Source organism: Schistocerca cancellata, chromosome 2 (assembly GCF_023864275.1).
Source record: "Schistocerca cancellata isolate TAMUIC-IGC-003103 chromosome 2, iqSchCanc2.1, whole genome shotgun sequence".
NCBI classification, from domain to species: Eukaryota; Metazoa; Arthropoda; class Insecta; order Orthoptera; family Acrididae; genus Schistocerca; species Schistocerca cancellata.
In genome coordinates this window covers 1,031,769,561-1,031,788,752 of record NC_064627.1, presented here as the reverse complement: position 1 = coordinate 1,031,788,752, position 19,192 = coordinate 1,031,769,561, and the positions used below count along the sequence as shown (strand labels likewise).

Below are 19,192 nucleotides of genomic sequence, written 5' to 3'. Positions count from 1 at the left end.
ATGTCTTTTGTCACCCCACTGTATATTCCTTCATAGGTAGGCCCCTGTGTAAGTACGAGGGTCACTCCAAAAGAAATGCACACTATTTTTGAAAAAATACAGTTTTCATTCTTCATGTGTAAAAGTTTTACAGTGTGTAGATACATCATTCCCGCTTGTTTTCAAACTTAGTTCAACCTGTTGAAGTGAGTGGCGCCGTCACAGCATGTCTTCAAGATGGCTGCTACAAAAAAATGTTCAAATGTGTGTGAAATCTTATGGGACTTAACTGCTAAGATCATCAGTCCCTAAGATTACACGCTACTTAACCTAAATTATCCAGACACACAGACCAATGCCCGAGGAAGGATCCGAACCTCCGCCGGGATCAGCCGCACAGTCCATGACTGCAGCGCCTCAGACCGCTCGGCTAATCCCGCGCGGCTTGGCTGCTACACTTGACGTTCGTCAGATGCTATCATAGAATTCCTGTGTTGTGAAAACGAGACAGTGGGAAACATCCACAAGAGGTTGAAAAAGGTGTATGGAGATGCTGCTGTCGATCGCAGTACAGTTAGTCAGTGGGCAAGCAGGTCACGTGATGAAAGCGGCCACGGCATTACTGAGGATTGTCCTCGCAGCGGCAGGCCTCGTACCGCACACACTCCAGACAATGTGCAGAGAGTTAACGAATTGGTGACTGCTGACAGGCGCATCACAGTGAACGAATTGTCACGATACGTTGGGATAGGGGAAGGAAGTGTTTGCAGAATGTTGAAAGTGTTGGCGTTAAAAAAGGTTTGTGCCAGGTGGGTTCCCAGGATGTTGACAGCGGCTCCCAAAGAAACAAGAAAAACGGTATGCAGCGATCTTTTGGATCAGCACGAGAATGGTGGAGAAGAATTTCTTGGAAGAATTGTGACAGGTAATCTAACATGGCTCCATCATTTTTCACCAGAGACGAAGAGGCAATCAATGGAGTGGCATCATGCAAATTGACCCAAGAAAAAAAAAGTTCAAAACCACACGTTCTGCTGGAAGAGTTATGGCTACGGTGTTCTTCGAATCCGAAGGAATCTTGCTTGTGGACATCATGCCAAGTCGAACCACCATAAACTCTGATGCATAAGTGACGACACTGAAGAAAATTCAAGCTCGACTGAGTCGTGTTCCACCACATCGGCAAAAGCAGGATGTTTTGCTGTTTCACGACAATGCACGGCCACATGTTAGTCAAAAAACCATGGAAGCGATCACAAAACTCCGATGGACAACACTGAAACACCCACCTTACAGTCTTGACCTGGCTCCATGTGACTATCATTTCTTTGGGAAACTGACTCTCTTCGTGGAACAAGGTTTGAAGATGATGATTCCCTTGTGCACGCGGCCAAACAGTGGCTGCAACAGGTTGGTCCAGAATTTTACCGTGCGGGTATACAGGTGCTGGTTCCAAGATGGCGTAAGGCTGTTGAGAGGGATGGAAATTATGTGGCGAAATGAAAATATTGTGCCTAAAGGATGTACCTACACACTGTAAAACTTTCAAGCATGTAGAATAAAAGATGGATTAAAAAAAAGTGTGTTTCTTTTGGAGTGACCCTCGTATTTGTAATTGTATAATCGAAAAATGTCAATATGTTTGTGAAAGGTGTTACATGCAAACTGCGTAACATGTATCGTTCATTTTTAAAAACAATGTTATTTCTGTAAGAACGCTGTGGCGGCTAGCACGCAGTGCCGCTTGCGGCCAGTCACCTGTGTAGAGTAGCGTGTGGGAGTGTCCGCCCACGATGATGTCCACGTCTGCGACCTTGGCGGCCACCTGGCGATCCACGTCGAGTCCACTGTGGGACAGACCGATGATGATATCGACGCCGTCTTCCTTCAGTCGCTTGGCTTCCTCCGCCAGGCTTTCCGCTTCATCCAGAAAGATCAGCTTTTCCGTGCTGGCAATGTCCTGTGGGTGAGGAGAACTTCATAATATGACAGTAATCTACAATACTAAACGGCGAAATGGTCACCTGGCATCAGAGGTTGCTTATCTAACGGCTACAAGGCAACAATAATTTGACTTTCACTACTTCACGTAATTATTGACCGAATTAAAAAATTGAAAACTTTGCCATAATCCACTCCTAAGAGGTATTACTCTTACGTTAAAGGTTTAACACAACTGGCCAAGTGCAGTATTAAAGCGAGAAACTGTGTATGTATCAGGAGACAACACTATTCGTGGCACGCAAATCACGCAGAACATATTCATCCGGTGTTTTATAATGAGAACACTTAACAACTTCCAATAAACTTTAAACACCATTTCGAACCTTGCTCTTTCTTACAGTCACACAAATTAGTGAAAGGAGAACAGTTTATCCCTTACTAAATGTGTAAGTAGACTGTATAGGTTTTTTTATTGGTAACACCACATAGCGCTCTGTATGAAAATCACTGGCTGTGCTGTGTGCAGTCTGTGGCTGGTTTGCATTGTTGTTGGCTATTGTAGTGTTGGGCAGCTGGATGTTAACAGCGCGTAGCGTTGCGCAGTTGGAGGTGAGCCGCCAGCAGTGGTGGATGTGGGGAGAGAAATGGCGGAGTTTTGAAATTTGTAAGACTGGATGGCATGAACTGCTATATATATTATGGTTATTAAGGTAAATACATTGTTTGTTCTCTATTAAAATCTTTCATTTGCTAACTATGCCTATCAGTACTTAGTGCCTTCCGTAGTTTGAATCTTTTATTTAGCTGGCAGTAGTGGCGCTCGCTGTATTGCAGTAGTTCGAGTAACCAAGATTTTTGTGAGGTAAGTGATTTGTGAAAGGTATAGGTTAATGTTAGTCAGGGCCATTCTTTTGTAGGAATTTTTGAAAGTCAGATTGCGTTGCGCTAAAAATATTGTGTGTGACTTTAGTGAATGTTTGAGTACGTTCAGTTTTGCTCAGCTGTTTGAAAAGCAAATAGTGTAAGAGGTTTATCAGCACAGTAATTCAGAAATTGTTCTAAGGGGACGTTTCAAATGTTCATTTTCATGCGGTAAACCTTCACCGTCAAGCATGACGTTTTAATATATTATTTGGTTATCAATAACCAAATTGGGTACCCAATTTGCACACCGTATCCACATATGACACTGAAGCTGAAACTTATCATTTTACACAACATAATTTTAGAGAAAAATCTAAATTTTCAGCAAAATATAAACGTTTATGAATATCGGTTGTATAAATGTATACATAAATTAAAAACTCTCTTGGGATTTCTCCTACGACACTACTGTATTAGGCCTAAGATTTCCGAGTTCAAAAAAATAAAGTTGACTGTAATTATAATTGATATTACAATTTGTACAGAAATCTGGGATACCCTACTACTGATGCATGTGGCAAAGAATTTATATAACTTATCGTTTGTAACGGAATTGCTGTTACTATTTCCCGTTATTTCATCCTCCCGAACATCGATAGCCAGTGTATGGGTGATAATCCGAAACCAACACAGAGTTTTACGTCTTCAACCATAAAGGATTATATGCTTAACACCAAATATTTAACACATTACTTCATTTGTAAAGTTTTATAGGAGGGAGATCGATTCTTTAAAGAATCGGCGTTGGGCGTGGCGGCGATGGGGTAGGTTTAGTGCTAGTCATCTAATATGTGCATACATATCGATGAGATGTAGTCATTCCCTGATGTCTTACCAGATGTCCTATCGTCCTGCCCCTTCTCCTTGTCAGTGTTTTCCACATATTCCTTACCTCTCCGACTCTGCGCAGATTCTCGTTGTTCCTTACCTTGTCAATCCACCTAATTTTCAGCATTCGTCTGTAGCACCACATCTCAAATGCTTCGATTCTCTTCTGTTTCTATTTTCGCACAGTCCATGTCTGACTACCATACAAAGCTGTGCTCCATTCTTCTGTATATTATTCTTGTCAGCGACTTGGATGCATGAGCTGTTAAGCTGACTGTGCGATAATTCTCGCACTTGTCAGCTCTTGCCGTCTTCGGAATTGTGTGGATGATGTTTTCCGAAAGTCAGATGGCATATCGCCAGACTCATACATTCTACGCACCAAAGTGAATACTCGTTTCATTGCCACTACCCCCAATGATAATAGAAATTCTGATGGAATGTTATCTATCCGTTCTACCTTATTTGATTTTAAGTCCTCCAAAAATCTCTTAAATTCTGATTCTAATACTTGATCCTCTACCTCTTCTAAATCGACTCGTTTCTTCTTCTATCACATCAGACAAATCTTCTCCCTCATAGAGGCCTTCAATATACTCTTTCCACCCTTCCGCTCTCTCCTGTGCGTTTAGCAGTGGAATTCCCTTTGCATTCTTAATGTTACTACTCTTGCTTTTAATTTCATCGGAGGTCGTTTTGACTTTCCTATATGCTATATGCAGTCTATCCGTCAATCATTTCTTTTTCTATTTCTTCACGTTTTTCGTGCAGCCATTTCGTCTCAGCTTCCCTACATTTCCTATTTATTTCATTCTTTGGCGACCTGTATTTCTGTACATCTGAATTTCCCTGAGAATTTTTCTACTTCCTTCTTTCATCGATCAGCTGAAATATTTTTTTGTGTTGCGCATGATTAACTTGTTTGTATCTATATTTTTCACTCCAACTTCTGTGACTGCCCTTTTGAGTGAGGTATTCCTCACTGCTGTATTTACAGCCTTAGAGAATTTCAAGCGCGTCTCGTCATCCCTTAGTAGTTCCGTATCCCACTTCTTTGCATATTGATTCTGGATGACTAATCTCTTAAACTTCAACCTACTCTTCATCACTAGTAAATTGTGATCTGAGTCTATATCTTATCCTGGGTAAGCCTTACAGTCCAGTATCAGATTTCGGAAACTCTGCCTGACCATGATGTAGTCTAACTGAAATCTTCCCGTATCACCCGATCATTTTCAAGTGTACGTCGTTCTCTTGTGATTCTTGAACAAAATATTCGGTATTACTATTTGAAATTTATTCCAGAACTCAGTTAATCTCTCGATGAGAATTAGCTATTCTATTTGTTTGTATTAAGACGGTAGAAATTGACTAACGCTTAGAAGATGTAGCATCTTTAACTATGTCGTACGATGGATTTAGTCTCACGATCCTTTCCTTCATGGCTCACAGAAAGTTCTTTTGAAGGAATAGGTCTGTCAAATAACTGCGCTACGTTAATAGCTTTACTTTATAATGTTAGAGATTTCATAATTACAGATTCCTTCTTCAGATGTTACCTGTTGGATCAGTGAACATCCACATCAATTATGACCTTAAACACACTGTTACTTTGGTTTGTGCTCTCTAATCACTTGAAGATTCACCACGTTGCGACAGACTTATTCTATGGTGTTTGTTAGTTTGTGTGTTTTTTCTTCTTCTCCTTTAATTAATTTTGCCTATGTCACATAAAATTTGTAATTTTGTATCTATGTAAGTATTGTACATTGTATTTTCCGTTGTATGAGTGTTGTGCACAGGGAGTAGTGTCCGCCAGGCACACTAGCAGGTCGTTAAAACACGAAATGAAAAGTAAGGGCACCAACAAACTTACACAGGGCATGCCAGAACTTACTTCTACCACAAGTCGAAGACTCTTCATTCTAGCTAAGATGCTGCGTCCTAACTACTGAGAAAGTCGCAGTCCAGTCACAAATTTCGTATGATACGCCATTCGATTATAATTCCACTAACAAAAGTTGGTGTGGAACAGAGTAAATTTTATCAGAAATCTAGAAATATTGCAAAGGGTTCAAATGGCTCTAAGCACTATGAGGTCATCAGTCCCCTAGACTTAGAACTACTTAAACCTAACTAACGTAAGGATATCACAGGATTCGAACCTGCGACCGTAGCAGCAGCGCGGTTCCGGACTGAAGCGCCTAGAACCGCTCGGCCACAGCGGCCGGCAAGAAATATTTGCATCTACCGGATTGTCCATAAGTTTTAGGATGTCATGAGAGAAAATCGTGAGTTGCGTTTCACGTCACCCTATCTTTCCTGTTCCACATTCATACAAATCGAGCGAAAAGTGTTGCTTCTGAGCCCCCGTACGACCCCGTCCCCATTTTGCTGTCCGGAACCACGCGGCTGCTACTGTCGCAGGTTCGAATCCTGCCTGTGGCATGGATGTGTGTGATGTCCGTAAGTTAGTTAGGTTTAAGTAGTTCTAAGTCCAGGGAACTGATGAACTCAGATGTCCCACAGTGCTTGAGCCATTTGAACCATTTTGAAACCATATTGCTCTTGTGTCCTTAGACGTAATGAAATTTGGGGGGGGGGGGGGGGGGGAAGCAGAATCGTTTTGCAATCTGTCGTAAATTGTAGACGGTCCAGTCACATTAATATGTTCTACGTCAGCGTGCAATAATCACTCACAGACGGCAGGAGGTAGCACTAGCAGTGGAGTATATGTGAAGCAAGCTGGAAGGGGTTGGTGGAGGGGGGGGGGGACAGTGGAGTCGTTGTCGTGATGCGGAAACGGAGCGATTTATGTGAATTCCAAAAGGGCTGATCATTGGCTTTCGGGCCAAGGGTGGAAGCATTTCCGAAACGGCTAAGTTTGTAAACAGTTCGCGTGACGCCGTGATCAAAGTATCCGCGCATGACAGAATGTCGCTGTCGAAAACCGGCACCGAGGCAACTGCAGTTCATCAAGGGGCAAAGGTGACAGGGGTGACCGATTGCTACGGAGATGTGTGCGGGCGAATAGACAGGCAACTGTTGAGCAGCCCAGACGAACCAAGGGGCTACCAGCAGTGTCTCCTCAATGACCGTTCAGCGGACTTTGCTGTGTTGGGGCCTCCAATGTAAGAGCCTCCGCAGCAGGCGCCTGGTTCGTGAAACCTGGCTGCCTGGAGTTCATCGGCGACGAAATCTGGAATTTCCACACTAATGCGTCAACTGGACGACCACTGAGTAGCTACAGCTGGCCTTTTCGAGTGAATCACGTTTTTTGCCCCATCTTTTAGATGGCATTTGGCGTTTACGACACTGCAACAGTCTTCAGATGGATGCAGGCCGGAAGAGAGAGCGTTACCTTTTGGGGGATTGCTTTCTTGGCATTCCCTGGGTGATCACGAGACTCTGGATGGCAGAATGGACCAACACAAGTTGACATTTATACACTACTGGCCATTAAAATTGCTACATCACGAAGATGACGTGCTACAGACGCGAAATTTAACCGACATTAAGAGGATGCTGTGTTATGCAAATGATTAGCTTTTCAGAGCATTCACACAAGGTTGGCGCCGGTGGCGACACCCACAACGTGCTGACCTGAGGAAAGTTTCCAACCGATTACTCATACAGAAACAGCAGTTGACCGATGTTGCCTGGTGAAACGTTGTTGTGATGCCTCGTGTGAGGAGGAGAAATGCGTACCATCACGTTTCCGTCTTTGACAAAGGTCGGACTGTAGCCTATCGCGATTGCGATTTATCCTATCGCGACACTGCTGCTCGCGTTGGTCGAGATCCAGTGACTGTTAACAGAATATGGAATCGGTGGGTTCAGGGGGGTAATACACAACGCCGTGCTGGATCCCAACGGCCTCGTATCACTAGCAGTCGAGATGACAGGCATCTTATCCGCATGGCTGTAACGGATCGTGCAGCCAAGTCTCGATCCCTGAGTCAACAGATGGGGACGTTTGCAAGACAACAACCATCTGCACGAACATTTCGACGACGTTTGCAGCAGCATGGACTATCAGCTCGGAGACCATGGCTGCGGTTACCCTTGACGCTGCATCACAGACAGGAGCGCCTGCAATGGTGTACTCAACAACGAACCTAGGTCCACGAATGGCAAAACGCCATTTTTTTATGAATCCAGGTTCTGTTTACAGCATCATGATTGTCGCATCCGTGTTTGGCGACATCGCGGTGAACGCACATTGGAAGCGTGTATTCGCCATCGCCATACTGGCGTATCAACCGGCGTGATGGTCTGGGGTGCCATTGGTTACACGTCTCGGTCACCTCTTGTTCGCAATGACGGCACTTTGAACAGTGGACGTTATATTTCAGATGCGTTACGACCTGTGGCTCTACACTTCATTCGATCCCTGCGAAACCCTACATTTCAGTAGGATAATGCTCGACCGCATGTTGCAGGTCCTGTACGGGTCCTCCTGGATACAGAAAATGTTCGACTGCTGCCCTGGCCAGCACATTCTCCAGATCTCTCACAAATTGAAAACGTCTGGTGAATGGTGGCCGAGCAACTGGCTCGTCACAATACGCCAGTGACTACTCTTGATGAACTGTGGTATCGTGTTGAAGCTGCATGGGCAGCTGTACCTGTACACGCCAACCAAGCTCTGTTTGACTCAGGCGTATCAAGGCCGCTATTACGGCTAGAGGTGGTTGTTCTGGGTACTGATGTCTCAGGATCTGTGCACCCAAATTGCGTGAAAATGTAATCACATGTCAGTTCTAGTATAACATATTTGCCCAATGAATACCCGTTTATCATCTGCATTTCTTCTTGGTGCAGCAGTTTTAATGGCCAGTAGTGTACTTTAGGATCGTGTCAACCTCTGCATTTTGTTTTTCCTCAGCATGATGCCAACTACCAGCAGGACAATGCAACGTGTCAAGCAGCTCGCAGTTTACGTGCGTGGTTCAAAGAGCTCCAGGATGAGTTTACCTTATTCCCCTGATCACAGACCCCCCCCCTGGGATTAAATCCAGTTGAGAATCTGGGGGACCGCTACCATCAGGCTATAACAGCCATGGATCATCTGCGGTGAAACTTAGTACCGTCCATAATCTCACTGTGTTTCTTCCTGCACGTCCGCGCTGCAAAAGTGGCTACTCAGCCTTCTGACAGCGGTTAAACTAATGTGACTGGACCGCGTAGCTCTGTACTTCCCTCGGAGGAGTCTTTTCGTATCCCTCATAAGACCACCGGTAACAATTAAACACCACGCCTCTGAATGGCTTCAATGTATTACTTTAATTCGAGCTGAGCAGGTCCCAAGTAATCGATCAGTGTTCAAGAACTCTGCAGTTTCCCAAAACTCTCCATACAAACCATAGTATTGCATTCGCCTAACCTCACGTGCTCATTGCAGATAGTATCATTTCACAACCTTGAGCCCTCATATTTAATCCACGTGACAGTAAAGTAGCATACCATTAATACTGTTCTGGAACAGTTCATGAATGTTTCTCCTGTCAGTCTGCATTAACTTATATTTATCCAGTTGCAAAGAAAGGTAACATTTATCGCACCAGACAGAAAATCCGTCCAAGTCATCCTGGTGCCCCCTAATATCACTCAAAGACGTCCCAAATGGTGATCCCCCTATCCGCCAGGTAGTTTACGTTTCTTTTCTCTACAAAAGCAGAGGTCGTATAACACTATCATGTGAAACTCACAACGTTGCTTTTGTCATTGATGGACACTCGCCATCCAGGACAAAGTACTGGGTTCCATTACTTAAAAAGTCTTGGAGCCACACTCATATTTGTGAATCGTTTCAGCATTCTCGGATCTTTGTTAATAATCTACAGTGCGACAGAACGTCGAATCTTTTCAACCAAATTTGAAATCTACAACCTGCTTGTTAGCCTGCATCCGTGGGAATGAGGATTTTCTGTGAGAAAAGATTAGGTTGCCCCTCATCCACAACAAAAAACACAGCATTGCACTGTACAAGCTCTGACCAGTCATGCATATCTGATAGTTTATAACAAGTGAGAAAAGACCTCAACCACGTGTGCACTTCCTACCCATAACGTTCATTTCCTGTGGGCTGTAAGGTAACGAGATGACAACATTTTGCAAGTAAACTGCAATCTCGGGTTGTTCTTTGAGCGGACACATTAGGCTGTGGCACCTGGCACGGGGAAGACGTCTGTAAGTCCAGAGAAAGCTGCACCCCTTGACAACACAATACTACTTGCCTCCTCTTATACAGCAATGTCTGACTCATAACATCTAATGGTCAAGTCCGCATTAGATACGGCAGTACATGTATCGTAACTGACGCCATGTGGAGGAAACGTGATCTCTTTTGTTATAATAAATAAATGAACACCGTCTGGCTGCACCATTGACATGCAAATTACAACTGCGATGAGGTGCTTTTTTCCTCTGAGTTGCAACAAAACGGACTCCAATCTGCCCGCCACCACCGCTCCACTGATTTGTCTCTCACATCGTCACAGGGAAAACAGTGATAAATGTTTCCAAAACTTTACTGACCAAGGAAAGAAAATGTCATCTTCGAATCACAGTTACAGTGTCCCACAGGTATGAAGACTTGACAGTGTGGTGATTACACATTTTGATAAAGTAACACAATTAGGATCTTCATAGACAATTATGGAATATATAATTTTTTCATACAATATGACAAACAATATGACAGCCTACAACCACTTAAAAACTCTCTTTGTGCATTTAATAGTGTTCATATGTAGATTGATTTTAATAGAACCAGGAACAGTTAGGTATCTACAGACACTATTATGATATTTCATCAAGAATATTGTACATTCCGTGAAGTTTCGGGATTGCAGCCGCATCATGTTGACTTCTTGCCACAACATTTCGGCTAGGAACCGTCCAGCAATCTTCAGGTGAGTTTCCGCCACTGTGACGGACACTCGCCTGAAGACGGGTGGACGGTTGCCAGCCGAAAATATTGTGGCAAGTAGTCAACATGATCCGACTGCAATCTAGAAACCTCATGGAATATTCAGTACGCCGGGAAACTTGAAGAATCACAAGAATACTGTACATTCAAAAAATATACCAACAACTGAGTTATTTAATGTTTGTGCTTTTGTTATCAATTAAGATGTTAACGTGTTATCTCATCACTTACTATTTAGCAGAACACTCTTCCAATATTTAATATAACGATTGTGCAATTATTACAGCTTGTTGTTGTGGTCTTCAGTCCTGAGACTGGGTTGATGCAGCTCTACATTCTACTCTATCCTGTGCAAGCTTCTTCATCTCCCAGTACCTACTGCAGCCTACGTCCTTCTGAATCTGCTTATTGTATTAATCTCTTGATCTCCCTCTACGACTTTTACCCTCCACGCTGCCCTCCAGTACTAAATTGGTGATCCCTTGATGCCTCAGAACATGTCCTACCAACCGATCCCGTCTAGTCAATTTGTGCCACAAACTCCTCCCCAATTCTATTCAATACCTCCTCATTAGTTATGTGATCTACCCATCTACTCTTCAGCATTCTTCTGTAGCACCACATTTCGAAAGCTTCTATTCTCTTCTTGTCTATTTATCGTCCATGTTTCACTTCCATACATGGCTACACACCGTACAAATACTTTCAGAAACGACTTCTGACACTTAAATCAATACTCGATGTTTCTTTTGTTTCCTCTACTGCTTGCTCAACATGCAGATTGAATAGCATCGGGGAGAGGCTACAACCCTGTCTCACTCCCTTCCCAACCACTGCTTCCCTTTCATTTCCCTCGACTCATAACTGCCATCTGCTTTCTGTACAAATTGTAAATAGCCTTTCGCTCTCTATATTTTACCCCTGCCACCTTCAGAATTTGGAAGAGAGTATTCCATTCAACATTGTCAAAAGCTTTCTCTAAGTCTACAAATGCTAGGAACGTAGGTTTGCCTTTCCTTAGTCTATTTTCTAAGGTAAGTCGTAGGGTCAGTATTGCCTCACGTGTTCCAACATTTCTACGGAATCCAAACTGATCTTCCCCGAGGTCGGCTTCTACCAGTTTTTCCATTCGTCTGTAAAGAATTCGCGTTAGTATTTTGCAGCTGTGACTTATTAAACTGATAGTTCGGTAATTTTCACATCTGTCAACACCTGCTTTCCTTGGAATTGGAATTATTATATTCTTCTTGAAGTCTGAGGGAATATCGCCTGTCACATACATCTTGCTCACCAGATGGTAGAGTTTTGTCAGGACTGCCTCTCCCAAGGATGTCAGTAGTTCTAATGGGATGTTGTCTACTCCCGGTGCCTTGTTTCGACTTAGGTCTTTCAGTGCTCCGTCAAACTCTTCACGCAGTATCATATCTCCCATTTCATCTTCATCTACATCCTCTTCCATTTCCATAATATTGTCCTCAAGAACATCGCCCCTTTATAGACCCTTTATATACTCCTTCCACCTTTCTGCTTTCCCTTCTTTGCTTAGAACTGGGTTCCAATCTGAGCTCTTGATGTTCATGCAAGTCGTTCTCTTTTCTCCAAAAGTCTCTTTAATTTTCTGTAGGCGGTATCTATCTTACCCCTAGTGAGATAAGCCTCTACATCCTTACATTTGTCCTCTAGCCATCCCTGCTTAGCCATTTTGCACTTCCTGTCGATCTCATTTTTGAGACGTTTGTATTCCTTTTTGCCTGCTTCATTTACTGCATTTTTGTATTTTCTTCTTTCATCAATTAAATTCAGTATCTCTTCCGTTATCCAAGGACTTATACTAGCCCTCGTCTTTTTACCTACTAGATCCTCTGCTGCCTTCACTATTTCATCCCTCAAAGCTACCCATTCTTCTTCTACTGTATTTGTTTCCCCCATTCCTGTCAATTGTTCCCTTATGCTCTTCCTGAAACTCTGTACAACCTCTGGTTCTTTCAGTTTATCCAGGTCCCATCTCCTTAAATTCCCACCTTTTTGCAGTTTCTTCAGTTTTAATCTATAGTTCATAACCAATAGATTGTGGTCAGAGTCCACATCTGCCCCTGGAAATGTCTTACAATTTAAAACCTGGTTCCTAAATCTGTCTTACCATTATATAATCTATCCGATACCTTTTAGTATCTCCACGGTTCTTCCATGTATACAACCTTCTTTCATGATTCTCGAACCAAGTGTTAGCTATGATTAATTTATGCTCTGTGCAAAATTCTACCAGACGGCTTCCTCTTTCATTTCTTAGCCCCAATCCATATTCACCTACTACGTTTCCTTCTCTTCCTTTTCCTACTGTCGAATTCCAGTCACCCACGACTATTAAATTTTCGTCTCCTTTCACTACCTGAATAATTTCTTTTATCTCATCATACATTTCATCAATTTCTTCATAATCTGCAGAGCTAGTTGGCATATAAACTTGTGCTACTGTAGTAGGCGTGGGCTTCGTGTCTGTCTTGGCCACATTAATGCGTTCACTATGCTGTTTGTAGCAGCTTACCCGCAATCCTATTTTTTTTATTCATTATTAAACCTACTCCTGCGTTATCCCTGTTTGATTTTGTATTTATAACCCTGTATTCACCTGAGCAAAAGTCTTGTTCCTCCTGCCACGGAACTTCACTAATTCCCACTATATCTAACTTTAACCTATCCATTTCCCTTTTTAAGTTTTCTAACCTACCTGCCCGATTAAGGGATCTGACATTCCACGTTCCGATTATAGCTTATGAGATTGAAATCGCTCTTAAATTGAGGCCCAGATCTAGCATTACCAGCTCACTGTCCGTGCTAGAACAACATGCACACTTGATATCCACCCTAGATGGCTAATGTCAAAAATACCATCATGTAACAGAATACGACCAGTGTCGCCATCATCATAATGTTAAGAAACATTTTTACCAAAAATCCTTAAGACCATTTTTGCTTAGGATTTTTAAGAATTGTTATAAAATGTATAAAAATTACAAATGGTATAAAAAGTTTTTTATGTATGAACTATGTTTTTTTAGTGTTGGACACGATTTTACAGAGAGTTTTTTATAACTGCGGAATACTGACTTGGTTTATATATTATGATAATAGTTTAGGCGTATGTAATTTTATGGGATAGTAGCCTTAGTGTAATGTACCACGACTCTGCGATCTGTTATATATCACTAAGAATGTTTATGCTCGGATCTATTAGTTGTAAAGTAGTGAAGAATGTCAGCACTTGTAATCGGTGCAACATCATGTGTGTGTGCATAGCCGTTATTTTAAAATCTGACTTGCCGACATATAGCTCTCGACATCACACGGATATACATTGCATAGCACCAGATATTGTACTGAAGGAGAAGACTGTGCAGTGTTGTAAACATAGGTACGTTGTTATTCGATGCATTACAAATCTTGGATAGAATTATGTGTGCTGTTACGTTACTTGCTGTATCCTGCCTTTTTCATTCCCATCTTTTGCAGATCCGAAGATGGCAACAGAGAAATGCCAAAACCGGTTATCTATATGAATAAGCGATTTCAGCGATCATGGCAGTTACTTTTGTTGTGGCGTAGCAAGACAGCCACGCGACTCGGAAGTAGCCGAAAGGCACGCGTACACACACACCGACTGGCGTGAAGTCTGGAACAGGATAAGTTATAAATACACTAAAGAAAAGTGTGCAGCTCCTCGGATACTTAACTTTATTCCATCACTGTGGTACATCTCTATTGACGATACAAGTGAGACTATCTCCAGATACGGTTAATTACAATCACTGTAAGGCAAATGGCGCCTTGCTAAGTCGTAGTCATGGACTTAGCTGAAGGCTATTCTAACTGTCTCTCGGCAGATGAGAGAAGGCTTCGTACGTGTAGTCGCTAGCAAAGTCGTCGTACAACTGGGGCGAGTGCTAGTCCGTCTTTCTAGACCTGCCATGTGGTGGCGCTAGGTCTGCAAGTACTGACAGTGGCGACACGCGGGTCCGACATGTACTAATGGACCGCGGCCGATTTAAAGCTACCACCTAGCAAGTGTGGTGTCTGGCGGTGACACCACAACTTTACCACTTCCATTCAAGTGGGACTGAGTACACTCACGGTTATTTACTAGTAAATGGTGTGCGTCCACTCACCGGCGTGCTCCTGAGCATGTAGCCGACGATTCCGATGCGCCGGCCGCCCCTCTCGATCACCACGGACTTGTTGAACTTGCCGGTGAGGCGCGGCTCCTGCGATAAGTCCAGGTTGGCCACCACCATCGGGAAGTTGATGTTGTCCAGGAAGGGCACCAGACCGGCGATCTTGTCGTCGAACTCGTGGTTGCCCAGCGTCTGTGGGAAGTGGGAAGCGTCTCAGCGGGGAAACAACTACGGCGAGCACGACAGTCCAGTGACATACTTAGAGCGCTGCAGCAAAACAAGACGATGGCAGCAGCTCCTACGTACATCGTAATGGGGTAACAATTGATCAGCTTATTCTCAGAAGGGAAGGCCAAGATTTTGTGGTCACGGATTTACTTAAAACTTTGTACGTGTTTAATAGTCCACTGGGAGAAAACAATGTGCAAATAGTAAGGCTTACTACGTAAGTGATTTTGACAAACCCATCACAGAAGTTTTACGGTTTAATGACGTAGCGGTGCGTTGCGACCCTGAGCACGACCTGGCACCGGTCATGAGGTTAGCGTTCAAGCTCCATACTCTACACTAGTCACATTATTTTGTACATATTACATCTGGAAGGTAATATGATGAAAATACACGTGTATTTGCATGAAATTTTATTGACATTTTCCAATGTTATTTGGTCCTTTATTAATTTGATCAGTTTGGATTCCGTAGAAACGTTGGAACACGTGAGGCAATACTGACCCTACGACTTATCTTAGAAGAAAGATTAAGGAAAGGCAAACCTACGTTTCTAGCATTTGTAGACTTAGAGAAAGCTTTTGACAATGTTGACTGGAATACTCTCTTTCAAATTCTGAAGGTGGCAGGGGTAAAATACAGGGAACGAAAGGCTATTTACAATTTGTATAGAAACCAGATGGCAATTATAAGAGTCGAGGGACATGAAAGGGAAGCAGTGGTTGGGAAGGGAGTGAGACAGGGTTGTAGCCTCTCCCCGATGTTCTACAATCTGTATATTGAGCAAGCAGTAAAGGAAACAAAAGAAAAATTCGGAGTAGGTATTAAAATCTATGGAGAAGAAATAAAAACTTTGAGGTTCGTCGATGACATTGTAATTCTGTCAGAGACAGCAAAGGACTTAAAAGAGCAGTTGTACGGAATGGATAGTGTCTTCAAGGGAGGATATAAGATGAACATCAACAAAAGCAAAACGAGGATAATGGACTGTAGTCGAATTAAGTCGGGTGATGCTGAGGGAATTAGATTAGGAAATGAGACACTTAAAGTAGTAAAGGAGTTTTGCTATTTGGGGAGATAAATAACTGATGATGGTCAAAGTAGAGAGGATATAAAATGTAGACTGGCAATGGAAAGGAAAGCGTTTCTGAAGAAGAGAAATTTGTTAACATCGAGTATAGATTTAAGTGTAAGGAAGTCGTTTCTGAAAGTATTTGTATGGAGCGTAGTCATGTATGGAAGTGAAACATGGACGGTAAATAGTTTGGACAAGAAGAGAATAGAAGCTTTCGAAATGTGGTGCTACAGAAGAATGCTGAAGATTAGATGGGTAGATCACATAACTAATGAGGAGGTATTGAATAGAATTGGGGAGGAGTTTGTGGCACAAATTGACTAGACGGGATCGGTTGGTAGGACATGTTCTGAGGCATCAAGGGATCACTAATTTAGTATTGGAGGGAAGCGTAGAGGGTAAAAGTCGTAGAGGGAGACCAAGAGATGAATACACTAAGCAGATTCAGAAGGATGTAGGTTGCAGTAGGTACTGGGAGATGAAGAAGCTTGCACAGGATAGAGTAGCATGGAGAGCTGCATAAAACCAGTCTCAGGACTGAAGACCACAACAACAACAAATATGTGCCGACTTCTTTTCTATAGACAAGTAAAATCTTTATCAAGCGCCTTCAGACTTGCTCATATTTGACTAGCAACGAACGCGAAATTGCTTCCCGTGAAGGGATTATTAAAATACAGTCAATCGTACATCGCCAATTTTCGGAACCGATATTTACGAAAGTGTCATGTTGCACTCAAATTATCGGAAGAAAGAGAAGAAATAGAATTTTTTTCAAAACTTCAGCGAACTTTGTTTTTCCTTAGAAACTCTGAAGACTTCCTGTGCATGCGGGAAAACTGCATTCATTCGATGCAGCAAATGCCGTTTCAATTTACGTTTTTCGTGTCTGTATGATAAGAATCTTAACGCAACTTGTAGAGTCGAAATCACATCCGACAATTAATCCTACGTTATCTTCATATTCTGGCGTCGTGTTATTCTTTGTATTACTGAATAAAGTTATTTACACCTTTATTTGTCGATGTTTGACTTGACCTTTCCAAGCATGTCCCTCGTCCTTGACATCTGTGTCTGCAAATCGAAGCGTCCAGGTGGAAAGCAATTATCGTAAATCGCTAAAGGCATTCATTTTAAGGAAAGTTTTACGGTTTTTGTCGTTTACTTGTCCCTAGTTACAAATATATTATTTTTGTGATAGTAAAAATTAGCAATAACAAGCAAATAAAATTGGAAATTTAATAAACGTTCGTTCAGCTACACTTGTCTTTTGATCATATTACCTTTCAAAAAATGAGTAGTGTTGAGTGTGGAGCTTGAACGCTAACTGCACGACCGCTGCCATCTCGTGCTTAGGATTGCAACATACCGGTGCATCACTGATAGGTAAAAATTCTCTTGCGATTTTCTCAAAATCGCCTAAGTAATACGCCTCACTACTTCCACATTATGTTTTCCTAACCAACTACTAAAAGTGTACAGAGTTTGATGTAAATCTGTGATCCGAACGTCGTGGTCCCCTTTTCGCCGCGCGTGGTAGCCGCGAGGTCTAGGGCGTCCTGTCACGGTTCGCGCGGCTTCTCCCCTGCCGGCTGCTGTGACCGAGCAGTTCTAGGCGCTTCAGTCCGGAACCCCGCTGCTGCTACGGTCGCAGGTTCGAATCCTGCCTCGGACATGGATGTGTGTTATGTCCTTAGGTTAGTGAGGTTTATGTAGTTCTAAGGCTAGGGGACTGATGACCTCAGTCCCACAGTGCTCACAGCCATTTGAACCATTTGAGCTACTCCCGTCGGTGTCCTCCCTCTTGTGTGTGTGTGTGTGTGTGTGTGTTGTTAGTTTAAGTTAGATTAAGTAGTCTGTAAGTAGTGACCTCAGCAGTTTGATCCCATAAGATCTTGCCACAAATTTCCAATTTTTTTTCCCTCCCTTTGTCAGTTGTAGACAGACAGCCCAAAACAGTTCTGTGTATGATTCTCTATGGTGAATGGAACCTGTATTTGGTCAAATTACGTAATTCCTGGAACTAAATTACGGAGCAAGACTGAGTGTGAAAGTTAAATGAAAAGACGGTGTGGCATCACTGGCCGGGGGACCCCATCTGCGGTTGTTTGGCGGCCTGGTGCATGCCTTTTTGGGGCCGCTTCACTTGCTTATCGGTGCTGATGAAATGGCGGTGAGGACTATACAACACCCAGGCCTTGAGCAGATAAAAACCTCTGACCCAGGGGTTGAATCGAACCTATGCTCCCCCGTCCCTCGCCTGGGAGTCAGCTATTCTGACCATTCAGCTCGGAGGTTGACGAGTGAGCAGACGAGAGTATGGTGTAGCGGGGATGCGACGTATCACCAGCCACGTCTACTACAGGCAAGAGGGTTATGAGTGTGCAAAACGCTTAAGAATTGCACTGCAAGACTCTGCACTATGTTGCACAGTTTTCACCGCCACATTTGGCCATAGCCTAAGAGATATAGAGCCCGCGACAACTGAGAGGTAGCATGAGGCCCACGAGAAAGGCAGCCCGCCGCACATAAATCACTGCACGTGACATTAAGGTCCTACAATTGACAGCAGCGGTCTCCGACGGAAGCGAGCTACTGTTTCAGGTAAGTTTAATAATTTTTGCCTGCGCTTTTAAATTCGCGAAAGCTGTCGATAGCAAACGACAAAGTTCAGACCTTTACTGAGTACCTTGTCAGTTATATACCGGTTGCCCTTGGGATCTGCACGAAGCCTAGCGTTCGCGAAGTGCGGCGGACAAGACGGTTTGTGTGACGTCGCAATTTCGTTGCACGGTCCATATTTCTCGTGGGTCCTGCCCGCTGCCAGCCACGCCAGAACGAGTCCTACGACAAATTCTGCTGTTATCTTGGAACCACCCGATATTCACGGTGTCCCCCGCTCCCCCCCCCCCCCAAAAAAGAAAAAAACTTTAGGGACAGATTCCTTATAACAAAACAAGTAAAAAATGTCCAGTAAACAAGGGTCTAAAATCCAAACATTAAGAGCTATGAGCACTTGTTCAATGGGAGAGATGTTTCACGCGAACACGAACAAGTGCTCGTAGTTCTTATTGTATGGATTTTAGCCCCCATGTCTACTAGAAATTTTTT

At 43.2% G+C, this 19,192-nt stretch overlaps 1 protein-coding gene across 1 annotated transcript in view; it reads right to left on the bottom strand.

The window, feature by feature from the left end:
• LOC126163005 (apyrase-like) overlaps positions 1-19,192 on the bottom strand; it is a 178,979-nt gene that overhangs the window by 66,599 nt on the left and 93,188 nt on the right. Inside the window, exons 2-3 of the mRNA XM_049919864.1 lie at positions 14,773-14,970; positions 1,738-1,939 (exon numbers count right to left, since the gene is read on the bottom strand). Of these exons, the coding sequence (XP_049775821.1) occupies positions 1,738-1,939; positions 14,773-14,970 (400 nt within the window). The remainder of the gene's footprint in view (positions 1-1,737; positions 1,940-14,772; positions 14,971-19,192) is intronic.